Below are 16,396 nucleotides of genomic sequence, written 5' to 3' on the forward strand. Positions count from 1 at the left end.
AATGAAAAGTTTAAAAACCTTTTATTATTGCACTTAAGTTAGTTGACTATCATTCAACCAAATACAGTATTTGATTCAACCTTTACCTCTCTGTCGAAAATCGCTTAGAGGTCATATACTTCTAATTCCTAATCGCCGCTGCTGTACTGCATGATACATTTCAGAGTATCGGATATTTTCTTTAGGGGTAAGGGCGCTTGTTTCTTGTTCTTTTAGTGTGTTACAGGACGAATTTAGTGCAATTTTATTCTAAGGGTTAGTAGCACTGAGAAGCGACTTTCTGAACGCGTGAATGAGGAAAGTGGGATGGTGATGTTATTTTGGTCTTCCGAATGGGACATCGGTATCGCATACCGTAGTGTCAGTGACATCAAGCCGTAAATAAGTAGTGACAAACATGCTCACTTTCAGTTCACGTTGATATTTTCTTCAAGTATTCTTTCGCTGTATTTTGTACTACCTTGTTGTTGATTGAGCGCTTTTTGTAGAATGGCCACAGACGATCCTGTCGAAGTTGAAAATTGGGTGAGACTGAGAGTGTTAGGGAGTGGAGGTTTTGGAGTTGTCACCCTGTGGAAACACAAGTTTAAAGATGAAATGATTGGTATGTGGTATATATTATAATAATTTAATCATTTGTGTGTTATTTTAAAAGAAGAAACGTAATTAGTATCTCGGTTACTTGAGTATTCGAATTGTAGACCTATCTAAATTTATTGAATTAAATCTTTATATGTCATTGGCAAGTATCATTATTAACGATTGCACTTAAGTCCAGCAGCGGACTCCCAGTTTATCACGCAATATGTGTTAGATTCTCCTTCTATCTATATTTGTTTCTTTTTTAAAAATACGGTAGCAATGTCAACTATGCAGTGCTGATGTTCCTAAGACACCTTTGGGTGGAGGCGGTAGAATACCCCCCACCCCTTCTGATTGTCGTAAAAGGTAACTAAAAGGGGCTCAGGGGGCTTTCATCATGGATGCTTGGGTTTGCGACCATCGGTCCCCTAGCTGAGTCTGGCACTGCTTCTGCTTACTTGTGTCAGGCTCCTCGCCTCATCTTTCCAATCCGATCTCACTTGGTCATTTCTTATTTTCCTATCCCGACAGTATTAGTTTTTCTAGACCTACATAGTCTTTCAATTTCCCATCTTTCGTGGCCCTTCTCTTTCTATCAGCGATAACTTGATTCTTCGAAGTTTTGGACCTCTTCTATTTTCCCTCTGATTATTGTTCATAGGGGATGGTTACCTAGTTGTTCTTCCTCTTAAAACAATAATCACCACCACCACCATAGTGGCCACCTTCCTCAATTTTTAACAACCTTGACTGGCACAGTTAGTTAAGCACATTTGTCATTCATACAATCCAGAGCTTTTATTGGTTATCTAATATCTGTTAGCAACGTAAATGTTGATAGCCTTGTTAATCAGTGTATGTACCGCAGTTGTATGAATGGAGAGAGAGAGAGAGAGAGAGAGAGAGTGTGTGTGTGTGTGTGTGTGTGTGTACTATATGTATCTAGCCGAAGTAAGGTAGGTAGTTAATTAAGTCCCCAGCCTAGGCGTCATTAAAGATACATACTAGGGAAATGAAGATTTGAGTAGTTTCCCGTTGCTTCCCTTTGTTAATTACTGTATTGTAATTTATAGGTTTAAATCTGTTTCATTGTGCACATTGGCTACTATTGGTACATTTGAGTCATTCCATACCAAATCAAGTTTGGTAGGTGCAATTTTCAACTGACTCCTTTTGATTTCCATGAAATTTAGTGAGTACATAGACGCTATAGATCTACCAGCATGTAATTGTACAAGATTGTTGCTCTCTAAGTCATTTACTGTATGAGTTACAGAGGTTCGAACTTTTGGAAGTAAAAAAAATCTTGCAGACCCATTTCCATCAAGGAATGTATTTTGGTGGTAAATGTTTCTCTGAGTTGAGAGTTCTATCAGTTAAAAGCTGGTCAGAGTGCATTTGAAATGTAACACATCTATGTTAGTAACTTTCAAGATCATATGATTTAACCTTTAGCCTAAATTTACACAAAAATTGGTCTCAGAAAAATTCTGAAAAAGTAATTATATAATGTATATACACACTCTGTGAAACTTCTAACACACACCTCTGAATAGCAGACACTTCTAAATTACGGACATTGTAAAATTCCCTTGCAGAAGTACATAGAGTTTAATGGCAAAATTGCTTTCTAATAATGGATGCTGGTACTGAAAACTACCTACCTAATGCAATTAAAACTTCTCATTTATGGACAACCTGAAAGAAAACTGTCACAGTTTCTCAAATTCGACACCGTGGTGGACAGTTATATCAAACTAATGTACATTGTTTCATTTTACTATTGAATGTATTTCTTTTTAAAAGAGCACACAGTACACAGAAATCTTGGTGGTTGTCTTGAGGAGTGCGTGACGTGTATGCTACGATGTCGCAGAAACGTATTCAGTTAATCAATATATAAGTAATAATAATAACAACGTAAACGTTTACGTTGTTATTATTATTACTTATATATTATTCTCAGTTCAATACGGACCAAAAACATGTAATTCATAACCATCAATCAGTTAATCAGTCATCAATGATCTGCATTTAGAGCTGTTTCCAATCATCACTGGCATTTTTGCAACGGTATTCTGTGGAGAGCAATGAGTTTCTGCGGCGAATCATCACAGGGCATGAAACATGGGTCCATCACTTCACCCCCGGAACAAAGAGAACATCGATGGGATGGGAATGGGTGCACACCACATCACCACCATGAAAGAAGGCCAAGGTCCAACCTTCAGCAGGAAAGGTAATGGCGACAGTGTTCTTTGACATGTAGGGTGTGGTGCACGAGGAATTTATGCTGAAAGGCATAAGAGTCAACTTGGCTTCGTATAGTCAAATGCTGAACTGGCTGTGTAAGTCAATTAAAGGAAAGTGGCAGGGAAAATTGAGCGCTGGTGTGATTTTGTTGCAAGATAATTCAACACCTCACACGGCCTGCCAAACGTCCGAACTGCTGCAGTGATTCAAGTGGGAGGTATGGCAACATCTTTCATACAGTCCAGACTTAACGCCATGCGATTATCATGTGTTCGGTAAGCTGAAAATGGATCTCGGTGTACGGCTATTCCAAAACAATCAGGAAGTGAAAGCAGCTGTCTCCAGGTGCTTTCATAGCGCTGGAGGGGATTTCTACGTATCCGGAATCAAAAAGTTGGTTGACCGTTATGTGAAATGTTTACAGTCTCATGGGGGCTATGTGGAAAGTGAACTTACATTGTACATTGTGATAGCTGTGTTGCCTATGTGTAGGTGGTTTCATAAATGGCCATAACTTGGAAGGGTAACTTATTTTTTGATTCGCCCTCGTACTTCATAGTCGCAATGTAGTCAAAAGTACAATGAGTCTATGGTACTGTGTAACATTTTAGGGGTTCTAGCAGTGTTCTTTGTTATTAAACAAGTTTTAATAAATCATACATTTTGTGTTTGTGTGGGTTTAATATTGTGCTAGTTTCTGAACATGAAACGTAATAAGAAACCCAAGTGTGATGATCATTCAAACTAGGCTAATTTGACCCAATTCTTCACAACTCCTGTACATATTAAGCGGTTATTGGGAGAAAACAAGTATACATAAAATACGACTGGTTCCTTCCATAATCAGCACAGGATTCGGGCTTTCAGTGCATCAGCAAGAGAGCCTGTAAATATAGTTCGACCTGAAATCAGAAATGTTATAGTTGTAGTAGGCCTACAACCAGGCAAAAGAAAATTCAAAGAAAAGTAGTGTAAGGAACTGTTTTGGCTAGCGTTTGATAAAACGGCGGGTATGGTTTATTGTAAACCCTGTGTTTTATTTCCAAATTGTTCAGGTCAGTCTTCGAAAGTAGTAACAGGTAAAACTAGAAACATTTCAGAAACATAATAAACATTTACAACACACAAATTGTGTGTTAGCTTGTTAATACAACTTTGTTTTCAGAAACAACACTCCTGACCATGTGTGGGGGGGGGGAAAAAAAAAGAAAAAAAAAGGATTGTAATATGTTCAATCAATCAATCAATCAATCAATCAATACTGATCTGCATTTAGGGCAGTCGCCCAGGTGGCAGATTCCCTATCTGTTGTTTTCCTAGCCTTTTCTTAAATGATTTCAATGACATTGGAAATTTATTGAACATCTCTCTTGGTAAGTTATTCCAATCCCTAACTCCCCTTCCTATAAATGAATATTTGCCCCAATTTGTCCTCTTGTATTCCAACTTTATCTCAATATTGTGATCTTTCCTACTTTTAAAGATGCCACTCAAACTTATTTGTCTATTAATGTCATTCCACGCCATTTCTCCGCTGACAGCTCGGAACATACCGCTCAGTCGAGCAGCTCGTCTCCTTTCTCCCAGTTCTCCCCAGCTCAAACTTTGCAACATTTTTGTAACGCTATTCTTATGTCGGAAATCACCCAGAACAAATCGAGCTGCTTTTCTTTGGATTTTTTCCAGTTCTTGAATCAACTAATCCTGGTGAGGGTCCCATACACTGGAACCATACTTTAGTTGGGGTCTTACCAGAGACTTATAAGCCCTCTCCTTTATATCCTTGCTGCAACCCCTAAACGCCCTCATAACCATGTGCAGAGATCTGTATCCTTTATTTACAATCCCATTCATGAAGATCTTTCCTTATACTAACACCCAGATACTTACAATGATCCCCAAAAGGAAATTTATCCAATCAATGCAGTAATTAAAACTCAGAGGACTTTTCCTATTTGTGAAACTCACAACCTGACTTTTAACCCTGTTCATCAACATACCATTGCTAGCTGTTCATCTCACAACATTATCGAGGTTATTTTGCAGTTGCTCACAGTCTTGTGACTTATTTATTACTCTATAGAGAATAACATCATCTGCAAAAAGTCTTACCTCTGATTCCACTCCTTTACTCATATCATTTATATATAAAAGAAAACATAAAGGTCCAATAATACTGCCTTGAGGAATTCCCCTTTTAATTATTACAGGGTCTGATAAAGCTTCGCCTACTCTAATTCTCTGAGATCTATTTTCTAGAAATAAAGCCACCCATTGAGTCACTCTTTTGTCTAGTCCAATTGCACTCATTTTTGCCAGTAGAATATGCAAATATTGTGGCCAACCACAATGCCACAAGCCCAAATTCAGAAAAGAAGAGAGTGAAAAAATTAATTAAAAGGTAGTTTGACAATAGTTTAACAATTTGAAGAAGCTTTTCAATAATGCATATTATATTGGAAAGAAAGCCATTCACAGATTTTCCTCGATTATAGAACTGAGTGGGAAATTGGGAGGAGTGCTGAGAGAAGAGTTTGACAATAGAAGTAGTTACAACAAATTCATTGATCAAACAGCTCAGGTGCTAAGAACTGACTTAATTTCTTAGCCAAAAGATGCATGTTATGTTAGTTTATTGCTGGATGGACCAGCGGGCAGTTGATCTGTGGAAGAACTAATTCACAATCTAAGATTTGTTAAGAACTTCAAAAGCAAAGAAATGTTCTTATCATTCGCACTTTTAGAAAGTGGAAGTGCAGCTGGGTACATGGAGGCACTTGAAAAGGATCTTGAAAATCTTGGCATATCGGAATGGTTGTCAGGGTCAGAGGTACAGTAGCTGGCATTAGAAGAGATAGTGCTGTTTCTCTGGTTGGTGTACAAAATGGTTTAATTCGTAACAATGGACCATAGGTCAGACATATTGTTGCTGTACAGTGCACTTAGGCTTCAGTTAAGTGTATTAAGTTATGTAAAACGTGGACTATATTCATGAACTTCGTTCATTACTGAAGTCACTACAAATTCTACTATCAGTCTCCCAAGAGACTACAGGAACTGAGATGAGAGTTCAAAAATTTCAGTTTTGCACAGTATAAGATGGGTGGCCAGCAAGATTGGTTGTGTATCTGCTCTGGTGACTGATTGGACATGTTTCATTGTGCACTTGGAAAATGCAATTGCAAGTAATGATAAAGCAATTCTAGTGGCAAAAGACCTTCTGAGAAAACTCACTGATTTTTAATTTGTCCACATGCTACATTTTTTTAAATGGATACTTTAAGAATCGTGAAGAATTTGTCTCTCTTATTACCAATAATAATAATAATAATAATAATAATAATGCTATTTGCTTTACGTCCCACTAATTTCTTTTACAGTCTTCGGAGACGCCGAGGTGCCAGAATTTAGTCCTGCAAGAGTTCTTTTACGTGCCAGTAAATCTACCGACACGAGGCTGTCATATTTGAGCACCTTCAAATACCACCGGACTAAGCCAGGATCGAACCCTCCAAGTTGGGGTTAGAAGGCCAGCGCCTTAACCGTCTGAGCCACTCAGCCCAGCTCTCTTATTACAGAGGCACACCTTTTTTTTAGCACTATTGAACTGTGTAAAAAGTACAATAGCATGACTTTAATTACTCAAACTACCTCTGTCCCAAATGAAGATAAATTTGTAACACACACGTCCATTAGTGGCACTTTTCAACACATACAACTAAGGGCGTTGGGCCAGCTGCTAATTTTGCGTCAATCTACAACGAGAAAAACTGATTAGTTATACTGTCTGATAACTGAAGGAAAGATTTTTGGTTCATGGAACTGTAGAGAAGAGCATTTGATATCTTTGCATGGCCAACTGGAACTGATCTGGAAAGACATGGTGTTGATGACATCTCAATGTAGGAGAAACATTTTTGGGAGCAACTCGCAAAATGTGAAAATGATGAGAACTACATACAGTGCATACAACATGAGTGGTATGAGTTCAAACTTCTTAGAAGAGGAAAAAAAAATGTTTGAACTGTTGGAGTTGGCAGGCAGTGGCAGATTTGCTGTTCTGAGACAGCTACTATCAACAGTATCATGTGTGTTCTTCCAGTTTCTACAGCATCATGTGGGTAAGGATTTAGTTGATGAGCCTTATGCAAGACAGATTCAGACTGTCATTAGAAACAAATATTTTGTGTGATTTTGATGATGTTTAATATGAACGTACCTGCAGTAAATGAATTTTATCCTGCAAGAGCATTAGACCTGTGGTTTTCAGTAGCAAGACCACAAGGCACATCCATGGTCACAAACTACTACGCAAGAGTTAGATTCTGTAATATAGTAAATCTATGTTCAGTGTCTTCTGAATTTCGTGAAATGAAGTTGACTAGCATTTACAAGTAATGAACTTCATTCCGGTCCCGTATGGACTTCACGTTTACAGTTTGCGTTTGCAGTTATTAGTCCTACTATAGCTCTTTAATTTTATATTTGTGGATGGTTTAAATGTTAAGATTAGAAAAAGTATTACCTAGGTCAATGCTAAGTAGCGCAACTCCATTATTTATAGATATCATTTTTGTAGGATTTTTGCTGGCTCAGAGAAAATTTCTGCACCCCAGTATTACTCTGTATACGATATGGGGTACATGCTAGTATGGATTATGTAAGGAAGGGAGTCCTGGTGCTCATTGCCTCAATCATCCCATATCAGGCATCATCCAAAATCGGACCCTGGGGAATACCTGCTATGACCAGGTTGCTGTTTCCTTGGCTGCTTAGTTTGGCTACAGAGGCCCCTGATCGGAGTGGGTGGCATTTGGGGAGGATGATTTCGAGCATAGTCGGATATAAATATCCTAAGCCTGTCCATGGTGGTCTGCCACCCTAGTCTTTAACATCAGATTCCTTCAGGGGATCAGCCCCCTGGGAACAAGTGCTGAGTGAAAGTATGGGTCGAGCTTCCGTAGGTTCCAGGCCACTACCAGAACCGATGGGCATGATTTCAAGCTGGTTAAATCCAGTCTTTTTTATAGACACATTGATGGTGTCTACGGCAAACTTGAGGAGTTTAATAAAATGCGGACCAAGCTCGATAGCTGCAGTCGCTTAAGTGCGGTCAATATCCAGTATTCGGGAGATAGTAGGTTCGAACCCCACTGTCGGCAGCCCTGAAAATGGTTTTCCGTGGTTTCCCATTTTCACACCAGGCAAATGCTGGGGCTGTACCTTAATTAAGGCCACGGCCGCTTCCTTCCCACTCCTAGCCCTTTTCTGTCCCATCGTCGCCGTAAGACCTATCTGTGTCGGTGCGACGTAAAACAACTAGCAAAAAAAAAAAAAAAAAAAGAAAAAGAAAAAAAAGAAAATGCGGAATGTTAGTTTGCTATTAAAGACACATACTGCAGTTCAAGCTGATCAGTTGCTTAAGTGCGAGAACTTTGGGGACATTCCCGTCAAATTGGAAGAGCACAAATCCTTGAATCTGGTTCCCATGTCATCTTTCACTGCCGCTTGGTCCTGAACACTGATAATGAGGTGATACGTGAAGAACCATGGCATGACACACGTCCAGTGAGTTATGCTCAATGTCAGACCGTACTTTAAGATGTACAATATTGTAGGGAAGGATCCACCTTTCAATACTCCGTAGTAAAAAGTAGTTACAACCTGTTTAATGGGACCGGTTTCAACACATTTAGAGTGTCATCATCAGCCAATTAGCGAAGATCTTAACAATAACTAACATATTAAACACAGGCAAAATATTAACATTGTATCACATCGTGGCAATTCAGTTAATGTTCAAAACACAATAATCACAGTCAAGAGAGTAAACAGAACATCACTATCTTGCGCCGAAAACAAATATATTTGAAGTTCATAAGCAGATTAAGTATGCACTTATGTAAAGTCGTTGCTAGGCAGGTCTTGTAGGCATTTGTTTCTCCGGCCGAAGAGTAAAAGGTGACGTGAATGAAGTCTTAGGGAAACAGTGTAGGATTTAATTTCGTCAAAATCAAAGTGGATATATAGGTTTTAAAATAATTTAAAACGTTAAAAAAGAATAAAGCCAAATAAAAATATATTAAAAATGGGAAGAAATAATGAAAGAAATACGAGGTTCAACTCGAAACAACTTGCCGTAGTAATTGATAAAGAAATGATAAATAGAGAAAGGGGGTGGGGGACGTTTATTAGAGGGTGGTGATGGTGGTTATTGTTATTAGAGGAAATACAATTGGGCAACAATCCTTTATATAACACTAATTAGAGGAAAAAAAGAGGAAGAGAACCGACACTTCGAAAAATGAAGATATCGGATAAAGGAAGACAAGATAGCGCTAGTGTTTGGAAATCTGATATTTTTAAACAAGTTAATTAAGAAATCGAAAAGGATATTAGGCTTGTCAGAGATTTCATTTAAGTTGAAGTTAGGATTAAAGTATTGATCGAAATGGATGAAACAATTGGACTATTCTCTTGTTTATCAAGACTCAACAACTGGGATACCTTTTCAAAAATGTTATGTTTTACAGTCGGACACACCACATCATTTCAACTGATTATAATCTAACAGTGACTTTATAGGTGCTGTCATATGTTTTAGATGGTTATACGCACCATACCCTCATCATTTTAATGTTACATTTAAAATTTGCTTTAATTGGTACATTTAAATGTTGTATATAGATATGCCTTATGTTCTACAAACCTCAAGCTGGACTACTTTCTCGTGTATAACTATTGTTACCTTCTCTGTTTTGATTTCATTGTTTTAACTTTTGACAATTTAGCTTTCAACACTAATCCTTGTATTTGCTGTCATGTGTTTTATATTTCAACTAGCCATAGTTTAACATTTGTCTTGTAGGTGCTATCATGTGTCATATATTTCTATTCGATAAGTTGCATTTTGCTCAATTGATTTGTTGGCTGATGATGACACGCAATGAGCGTCAAAACTAGTACCAACCTTCTCTAGACATTGTGTGATATATATTCACTTCAATAAATATTGGTGCAATGTCAGACCGTACATCCCATCTCCAATGCGATGCTACCATTGCCAAAGGTTTGGACACTGGTATCTCGTTCAAATCTGTCTGTGTTTGGTACATATGGAAGGGAAACTCATGGTGCGGAACAGTGGTCACCTCTGAACAGGTGCACTAACTGTCCTGATCTTCATTGTTCTGGAGATAGAAACTGCCCTCTCTCTCTCAGCAAGAAGATCCCGAAGATCAAGACACTGAATGGTTTTTCCTACCAGGAAGCGCGCCTTAAGTTTAATTCCTCGAATGCACCTGCGAAGACACTGGACTTTAGCGGGATAGCACAGAGTCTACCAGGTTCGTTTCTTTCACCGACACCTGTGCAGATCTTTGCGCCCAAGGCAGCAGTTGCTCCTGTGAGCAACGCCGCAAAGAGTAAAAGTTTGAAGATGGGATTACACCAGCCAACATGATTTTGAGGTAAAATAAAAAAACTTGTAATTCTTATGGAAATCGCTGCCCTGATTCCGAACATGGTGCTATTTTTTTCTATCATGTATTTTTTTTTTTTTTTGACGCATTTAGGTGTTTTAGTATCTGCATGAATTCGTAAGATGTAATGTTGAGAGATGTTCTCGCGCAACTTTTTTTAGAATACAATTATGTGATTTGATGTGATGTGTTTGCATTTTATTATAGGTTTATTGCTGTCTAAATGTTCTATTTTTAGTTGGAGATTTCTTGGTAAATTCAAAACAAACTCCCCCTGATATGCAATAGACCGCGAGGTATGTAGAATTGAAGATAAGACAGTTGAGCGTTTGTTTTTCACCTTAGACCACTTGAATAAACAGGCGTGTTAAAAGCCCCAGCCCTTATGCAATGTTTATGATGGACTGAAAAAGCAGTTTCCTTTCAAAGATAACAGTGTTGCTCGAGACAGGCTCCAAGAAGTACCGGTACGTGTTTAGTGCGTCTTTTAAAGTTCACATTCATTTAATTGTATGGCTATCGTGTGCGCACGATTTAATGTAATTTAATTTCAAATTGATCACTAATAAGTGAAGTTCTAGTGTTTTAACACCATCATGGCTAGTGTTTCAGGGGTGCACAGAAGACAGTGTAAACGAAGTCCTCAAAAGTTTTGTTACATTTATGGAGTTTGTGTGTTAGATTCCAGGGTGCGTCAAATAGACTCGTTTGTAAAGAAACTTTATTTTTCTTACTTCAAATTGAAAGTTGGGGATCAAGACAAATTTTTTGCACCTCATATTGTATGCAATACCTGTGTCGAGGGACTATGTTACTGGTATGAGGGCAAACGAAACTCAGTTCTGTTTGCTATACCCATGCAATGGCGAGAGCAAAAGAACCATCATGACGACTGCCATTTTTGTATGACCCATGTTGTCAGTTACAATAAGAAAAGTAAAAAAAAAAAAAAATTAAATATCCGAATCCCACGTCAGCTCTTCGACCAGTTCCTCATGGACCTGACTTACCTGTACCTACTCCACCTACTCACTTGAGTGAGGAAAGTAGCAGTTCATTGCAATCTGACGATGAAGAAATAGATTTCGAGACACATCAATATGACACACCTTCAGACAAATTCACGCAATCCGAATTGAATGATCTGATAAGGGACTTAGAGCTAACCAAAGAAGAAAGTGAATTACTTGGTTCAAGATTGCGTGAAAAGAATATTTTGGAACACGATGTTACATTTTCCTGGTACCGAAATCGTGACAAAGAATTCTTAAAGTATTATACTCAAGAAGATGAACTTGTATTTTGTATGGATGTTTCAAATCTTCTACGTCAATTGGGAGAGTAACTGGCATGTTTTTATTGACTCTTCCAAAAGAAGTTTAAAGGCTGTTTTTCTTCATAATACAAATGTTCTGGCATCTGTACCGCTTGCACACTCCACAAAAATGTCTGAAACATACGAGACCTTAAAGTTGGTTCTTAAAAAATTTAAATATCACGAGCATGGGTGGCAAATTTGTGGCGTTTTGAAGATCTTTGGATTGTTGCTGGGACAACAAAAAGGCTATACAAAATTTCCCTGTTTGCTATACAAATGGGATAACAGGGCACGGGATAAACATTGGGATACAGTGAATTGGCCAGAAAGGAAACAACTACAACCAGGATCCAAAAATGTCTTGAATGTAAGTCTTATTGACCGTGAAAAAATTCTACTTCCACCCTTGCACATCAAATTAGGATTGATGAAACAGTATGTCAAGGCATTAGTTAAAATTAGCCTATGCTTCCAATATTTATCCACCAAATTTCCCTCATTATCAGCTGCAAAAATCAAAGAAGGCATATTTGATGAAGCACAGATTCATGAACTGATGAAGGATAAAAATTTCACAGACACGATGACCAAAATTGAGAAAGAGGAATGGAACGCATTCAAAGATACAGTGACTAAATTCCTTGGCAACATTAAGGACCCTCAATACAAAGAAATTGTAAGGAAAATGTTGGTAAAGTTTAAGGAACTTGGTTGTAATATGAGCCTTAAGCTTCATTTCTTAGCTTCGCATCTGGATTATTTCCCTCCAAATTTGGGAGCTGTCAGTGAAGAACAAGGTGAAAGGTTTCACCAGGATCTCAAAGATGCAGAACGATGCTATCAGGGACATTAGGATGTGAATATGATGGCCGATTACTGTTGGTCAGTTGCTCGAGAAGACCCTTCTAGAGATCATTCAAGAACTTCAAAAACCAGGAAATTCCACAGAAAATGGAAAAAAGACGGAGGTGTGAATCTAACATGCACATAATGTAAGTAACAAAACTATGTATGTTTAACCCATGTAATTTTTATTCAAGGTACGGTTATATTAATTTAAAAGCAACTGTACAGCCGACACTAAACAGGCGCTATATACTTCAGTTTCACAAATTTCAACATATAAAAAATATAATACAAACCATCTACTTGCTTGCAAAGCAGCATTTATGTGTATTTAATGCATGCAAAATATGATTATGTTTTGCAAGCTGAAATTTACATTAATATTGTAATAGTTATAGCGTCCGCCATGCCAAGTCGCTACGCACCGGGGGAGTAATCGTTTCGGCCCCACCCCACTTACGCTCGAGCGCGCCAATCATGAGCAACACTTGGTGCTAGGCTGGCCCTCTCGCCTCCGTCCGCGGTCCTACAGCAGAAGACGACGGAAATTACTCGACTATTAATCTGGAATCTTCTATCTCGCGAGGTTCCTGGATACATCTAGCATCCGGACTGTTCTGGAAGGCCCAGAGCAGGTATATAAGGAGAGGAGTAACTTGGAGTGAGAGTGAGTGAGTGAGTGAGTGAGCGAGAGTGAGATTAAGTTCGCTGGTGTGAGTTAGCGAAGAGCGCAGTCAGTGATAGCCTGGCCTGAGATGTCAGCCTGATGGAGTATCTGCCTGTTGGAGCCGAGGACTCGTTCCTGTTTCCCAGTGCGTGCGTGCGTGTGTGTGTGTGTGTGTGTGTCCCTTGAGGCTGACTGCTGGAGGAGAACCTGAAGTGTTCTGGAGCAGCGCGAAGGAAACACTGGGTGCCGACGTGTGCGGACTGCAAACGGGGTTCGACGGATTGAGTGAACAGCGGATACTATCACGACCTGGGAGACTGACGTGTAGGTTGTGGACCGGGACAGCGCTAACGAGTGTGACTGAATGGCTGAGGGAGTGTAGTGTAAATAATCAATGACTCTGTGTGTGCGTGCGTGCGTGCGTGTGTATGTGTGTGTGTGCGTGAAGTTAATAAATCTTAGAAATAGGACGCTACCAGGTTCTGTACTCATTTATTTATTTATGTACCCCGCCAATACGTTACAATATATCAATTTTAATCAATACTAAGTATCAACAATTTTACGTAAGAACAAAATAACATTTTGTAAAATTGCCACTAAACCAGACGTGATACGCCAAAACTAATTTTTTTCTCGAATTCTGTGCTAAGAAATTCATAAAACCCACCTATTTTCCTTTTTTACCACACAAAAAAAAGTTGTTTTGCAGGCTAGTGTTATCTCTGCCTTCAGCCCCAAATAAACCTCTGCTGGTAGAAAATTGAAGCCAGCACAGCAGGGGAGAAAAACAAAAAACAAACCTCCCTCCTAGTAGAGGTTGGCAAAAGCCGCACCCAAACCAGCAGAGGTGGCATTGTCGACCGAGGTTGGAAATTTTAGTGTTAGTGTAGGTTGAAAAGCATCTTGCTGCTTACAATCTAAACTTCTAAAAAGTCCACACTGACACCATTACAGTAGAATTGTAACGGTTATGATAGGCAACTTACTGAGTTGCGCCAGCTAATCAGTCAGTTCACGGCGAGTATAGTCTGTATTCAAGAAACGAATCTCAGAGCAGGTCATCATATGGTCTTGAGAAATTTCAGACTATGCATGACAGAACAGGAGTATGCTATTAGGGGCTTCCGGTGGAGATATTTTCTCTCATTATGATATCTACAGTGAAGCGGTTTCATTAAGTAGCCATCAAGAGGCAGTAGCAGTACGTGTTTCATTGCCTGTCATAACTATGGTTTGTAATGTTTATTTCCCACTACACCAGCCTCTTTATTTCTATGATGTAATTAACCTCATGTATATCAGCTCCCACCTCTTTTTCTCTTATTGAGTAATTTTACTGCCCATCGCCCACTATGGGGCTCTGAACTACCTTTGCCCCCGAGGAACAAATTTGGAACAATTAATAGAAAATCTGGTTTATGCATTTTGAATACAGGGGAATCAACCAACACATTTCAGCATAGCATATGGTACCTTGTCACACATTGAAGTTAGTCTATGCAGCTATGCACTTGTTCCCCTGCTTCGGAGAGATGTATATGATGACCTCTGTGACAGTGATCACTTCCCTATTTCTCTTACTTTGTTGAAATAGAAATCCATCGAGGTTCTCCCTGATGGATTCTTAAGAGTGCTAATTGGCGAGAGTTCACATCATGAGCTGTCTTCAATCACACAAATAGCCAGAGCGTAGACTATGATATTATTTATATCATACAAGTTATTCTTGCTGGTTCAGAGGTATCCATTTCATCTTTCTTTTTTGCAGTCATCGGTGTAAACTCATTCCTTAGTTTAACAAAGAAATTGCAGCAGCTATAAAAGAATGTCCTAGTGCTCATAAATACTCTTGTAAGCAGTCTACAGTGGCCAACTTGGTAACATTTAAAAAAACAAAACTGTGTTAAGGCGCGAGATCTTATTCGACAGAATAAGAAAGCTTCTTGGAAAAGATGTGTGTCACCCATGACGTCACATACACAGTCATCTCAAGTGTTGACTAAACTTAGACGCATTTAGGGTTTACAAGGACCATCCTCAGTACCGGGAATTTCCATTGCAGGCAGTATCGTCATTGACAACCCTCGGTAGCTATCATGTGGCAAGTCATTTTGGCACCGAGTCTGGTTATGGACAGTATCATCCTGATTTCTTTGCTCTGAAGCGGGAGACAGAATGCTACATGTATGTTTTGGCACTCGTGATTCAGAGGATTATAATGTGCACTTAACGGAGTGGGAACTCCTTTGTGCTATGGAATGAAACGGCTCCCGGACCAGATAATGTCCATAACCGTATGTTGAAATACCTTGGTGAATATAGCCTCTTACATCTTCTTTGAGTGTTCAACCGAATCTGGTTAGAGGGTGAATTTCCATCATAGTGGCAACAAGGAATAGTAATTTCCCTCCTCAAGCCTGACAAAAGATCCTAAGTATGCAAAAAGTCACAGATCTATTGTCTTACTATTTGTGTAAACTACTTGAGAGGAAGGCGAGTTGCCGACTTATGTGATGTTTGGAGAAAAAGAGGTGATTTTCGAGTTGCCCGCTCCACCACTGACCACACGGTTTGCCCAGAAAGTTCTATCCAGGACACGTTTTTCTGAAGACAAGATTTGGTGGCTGTTTTCTTCGATTTAGAGGAGGCCTATGACACCACATAGCAATATGGCATCCTTTTGGTCCTGCATCAATAGAAATTCCGAGGTAACTTGCTGGTTTTTATTGTGAATTTTTTGTCTCTTCAACTGTTCCATGTTCATGTAGGCAGGTTGTATTCGAAATACCGTGTTCAGGAAAGTGGAGTCCCACTGGGATCAGTTCTCAGTGTCACTCGTGTTTGTGATAGTCATAAATGGTATTGTCGCTGCTGCTGGTTCATCAGTCATACCGTTGCTATATGTGGACAATTTTGCTCTGCTAGCATGATAGGCTCCTCCTGGTGGACCCATGGCATTGGTTGACGTTTCTGTTAGGCGGGCTTAGGCATCTACAATCATTTTGCGAAGGAGGGCCTTTTCGATGCTAGGGTGCGTACCCATCTATTTCAGTGCTCACATCTGCAGTCTCCAAGTGGCTGAGGGACATGAATCTGTACCAACCAACTTGTGCCTCAGCCCCTTGTCCCTTCTGGTGGTGTGTGTGTGTGGTGGTGGTGGCGGTGGTGGTGGTCTCCCTAGGTCTGATGAGAGTGGGCATTTCGTGTTTCTTGCTGGCATCTGGTAAGCACACCACCTGAAACATA

The 16,396-nt window shown here is 39.3% G+C and overlaps 1 protein-coding gene across 2 annotated transcripts in view; it reads left to right on the forward strand.

The window, feature by feature from the left end:
* Nucleotides 1–267: 267 nt before the first annotated feature.
* IKKbeta (I-kappaB kinase beta) overlaps nt 268–16,396 on the forward strand; it is a 198,696-nt gene continuing 182,567 nt past the window's right edge. Inside the window, exon 1 of one of the 2 annotated variants that reach the window (XR_010858472.2) lies at nt 268–604. Coding sequence is in view for 1 of the 2 variants with exons in the window: in XM_067135101.2 (XP_066991202.2) it covers nt 490–604 (115 nt within the window). In the remaining variant the exon portion in view is untranslated. The remainder of the gene's footprint in view (nt 605–16,396) is intronic. The other variant, XM_067135101.2, reaches the window with a different exon arrangement.

This window comes from Anabrus simplex, chromosome 1, assembly GCF_040414725.1.
Source record: "Anabrus simplex isolate iqAnaSimp1 chromosome 1, ASM4041472v1, whole genome shotgun sequence".
Classification (NCBI taxonomy): domain Eukaryota; kingdom Metazoa; phylum Arthropoda; class Insecta; order Orthoptera; family Tettigoniidae; genus Anabrus; species Anabrus simplex.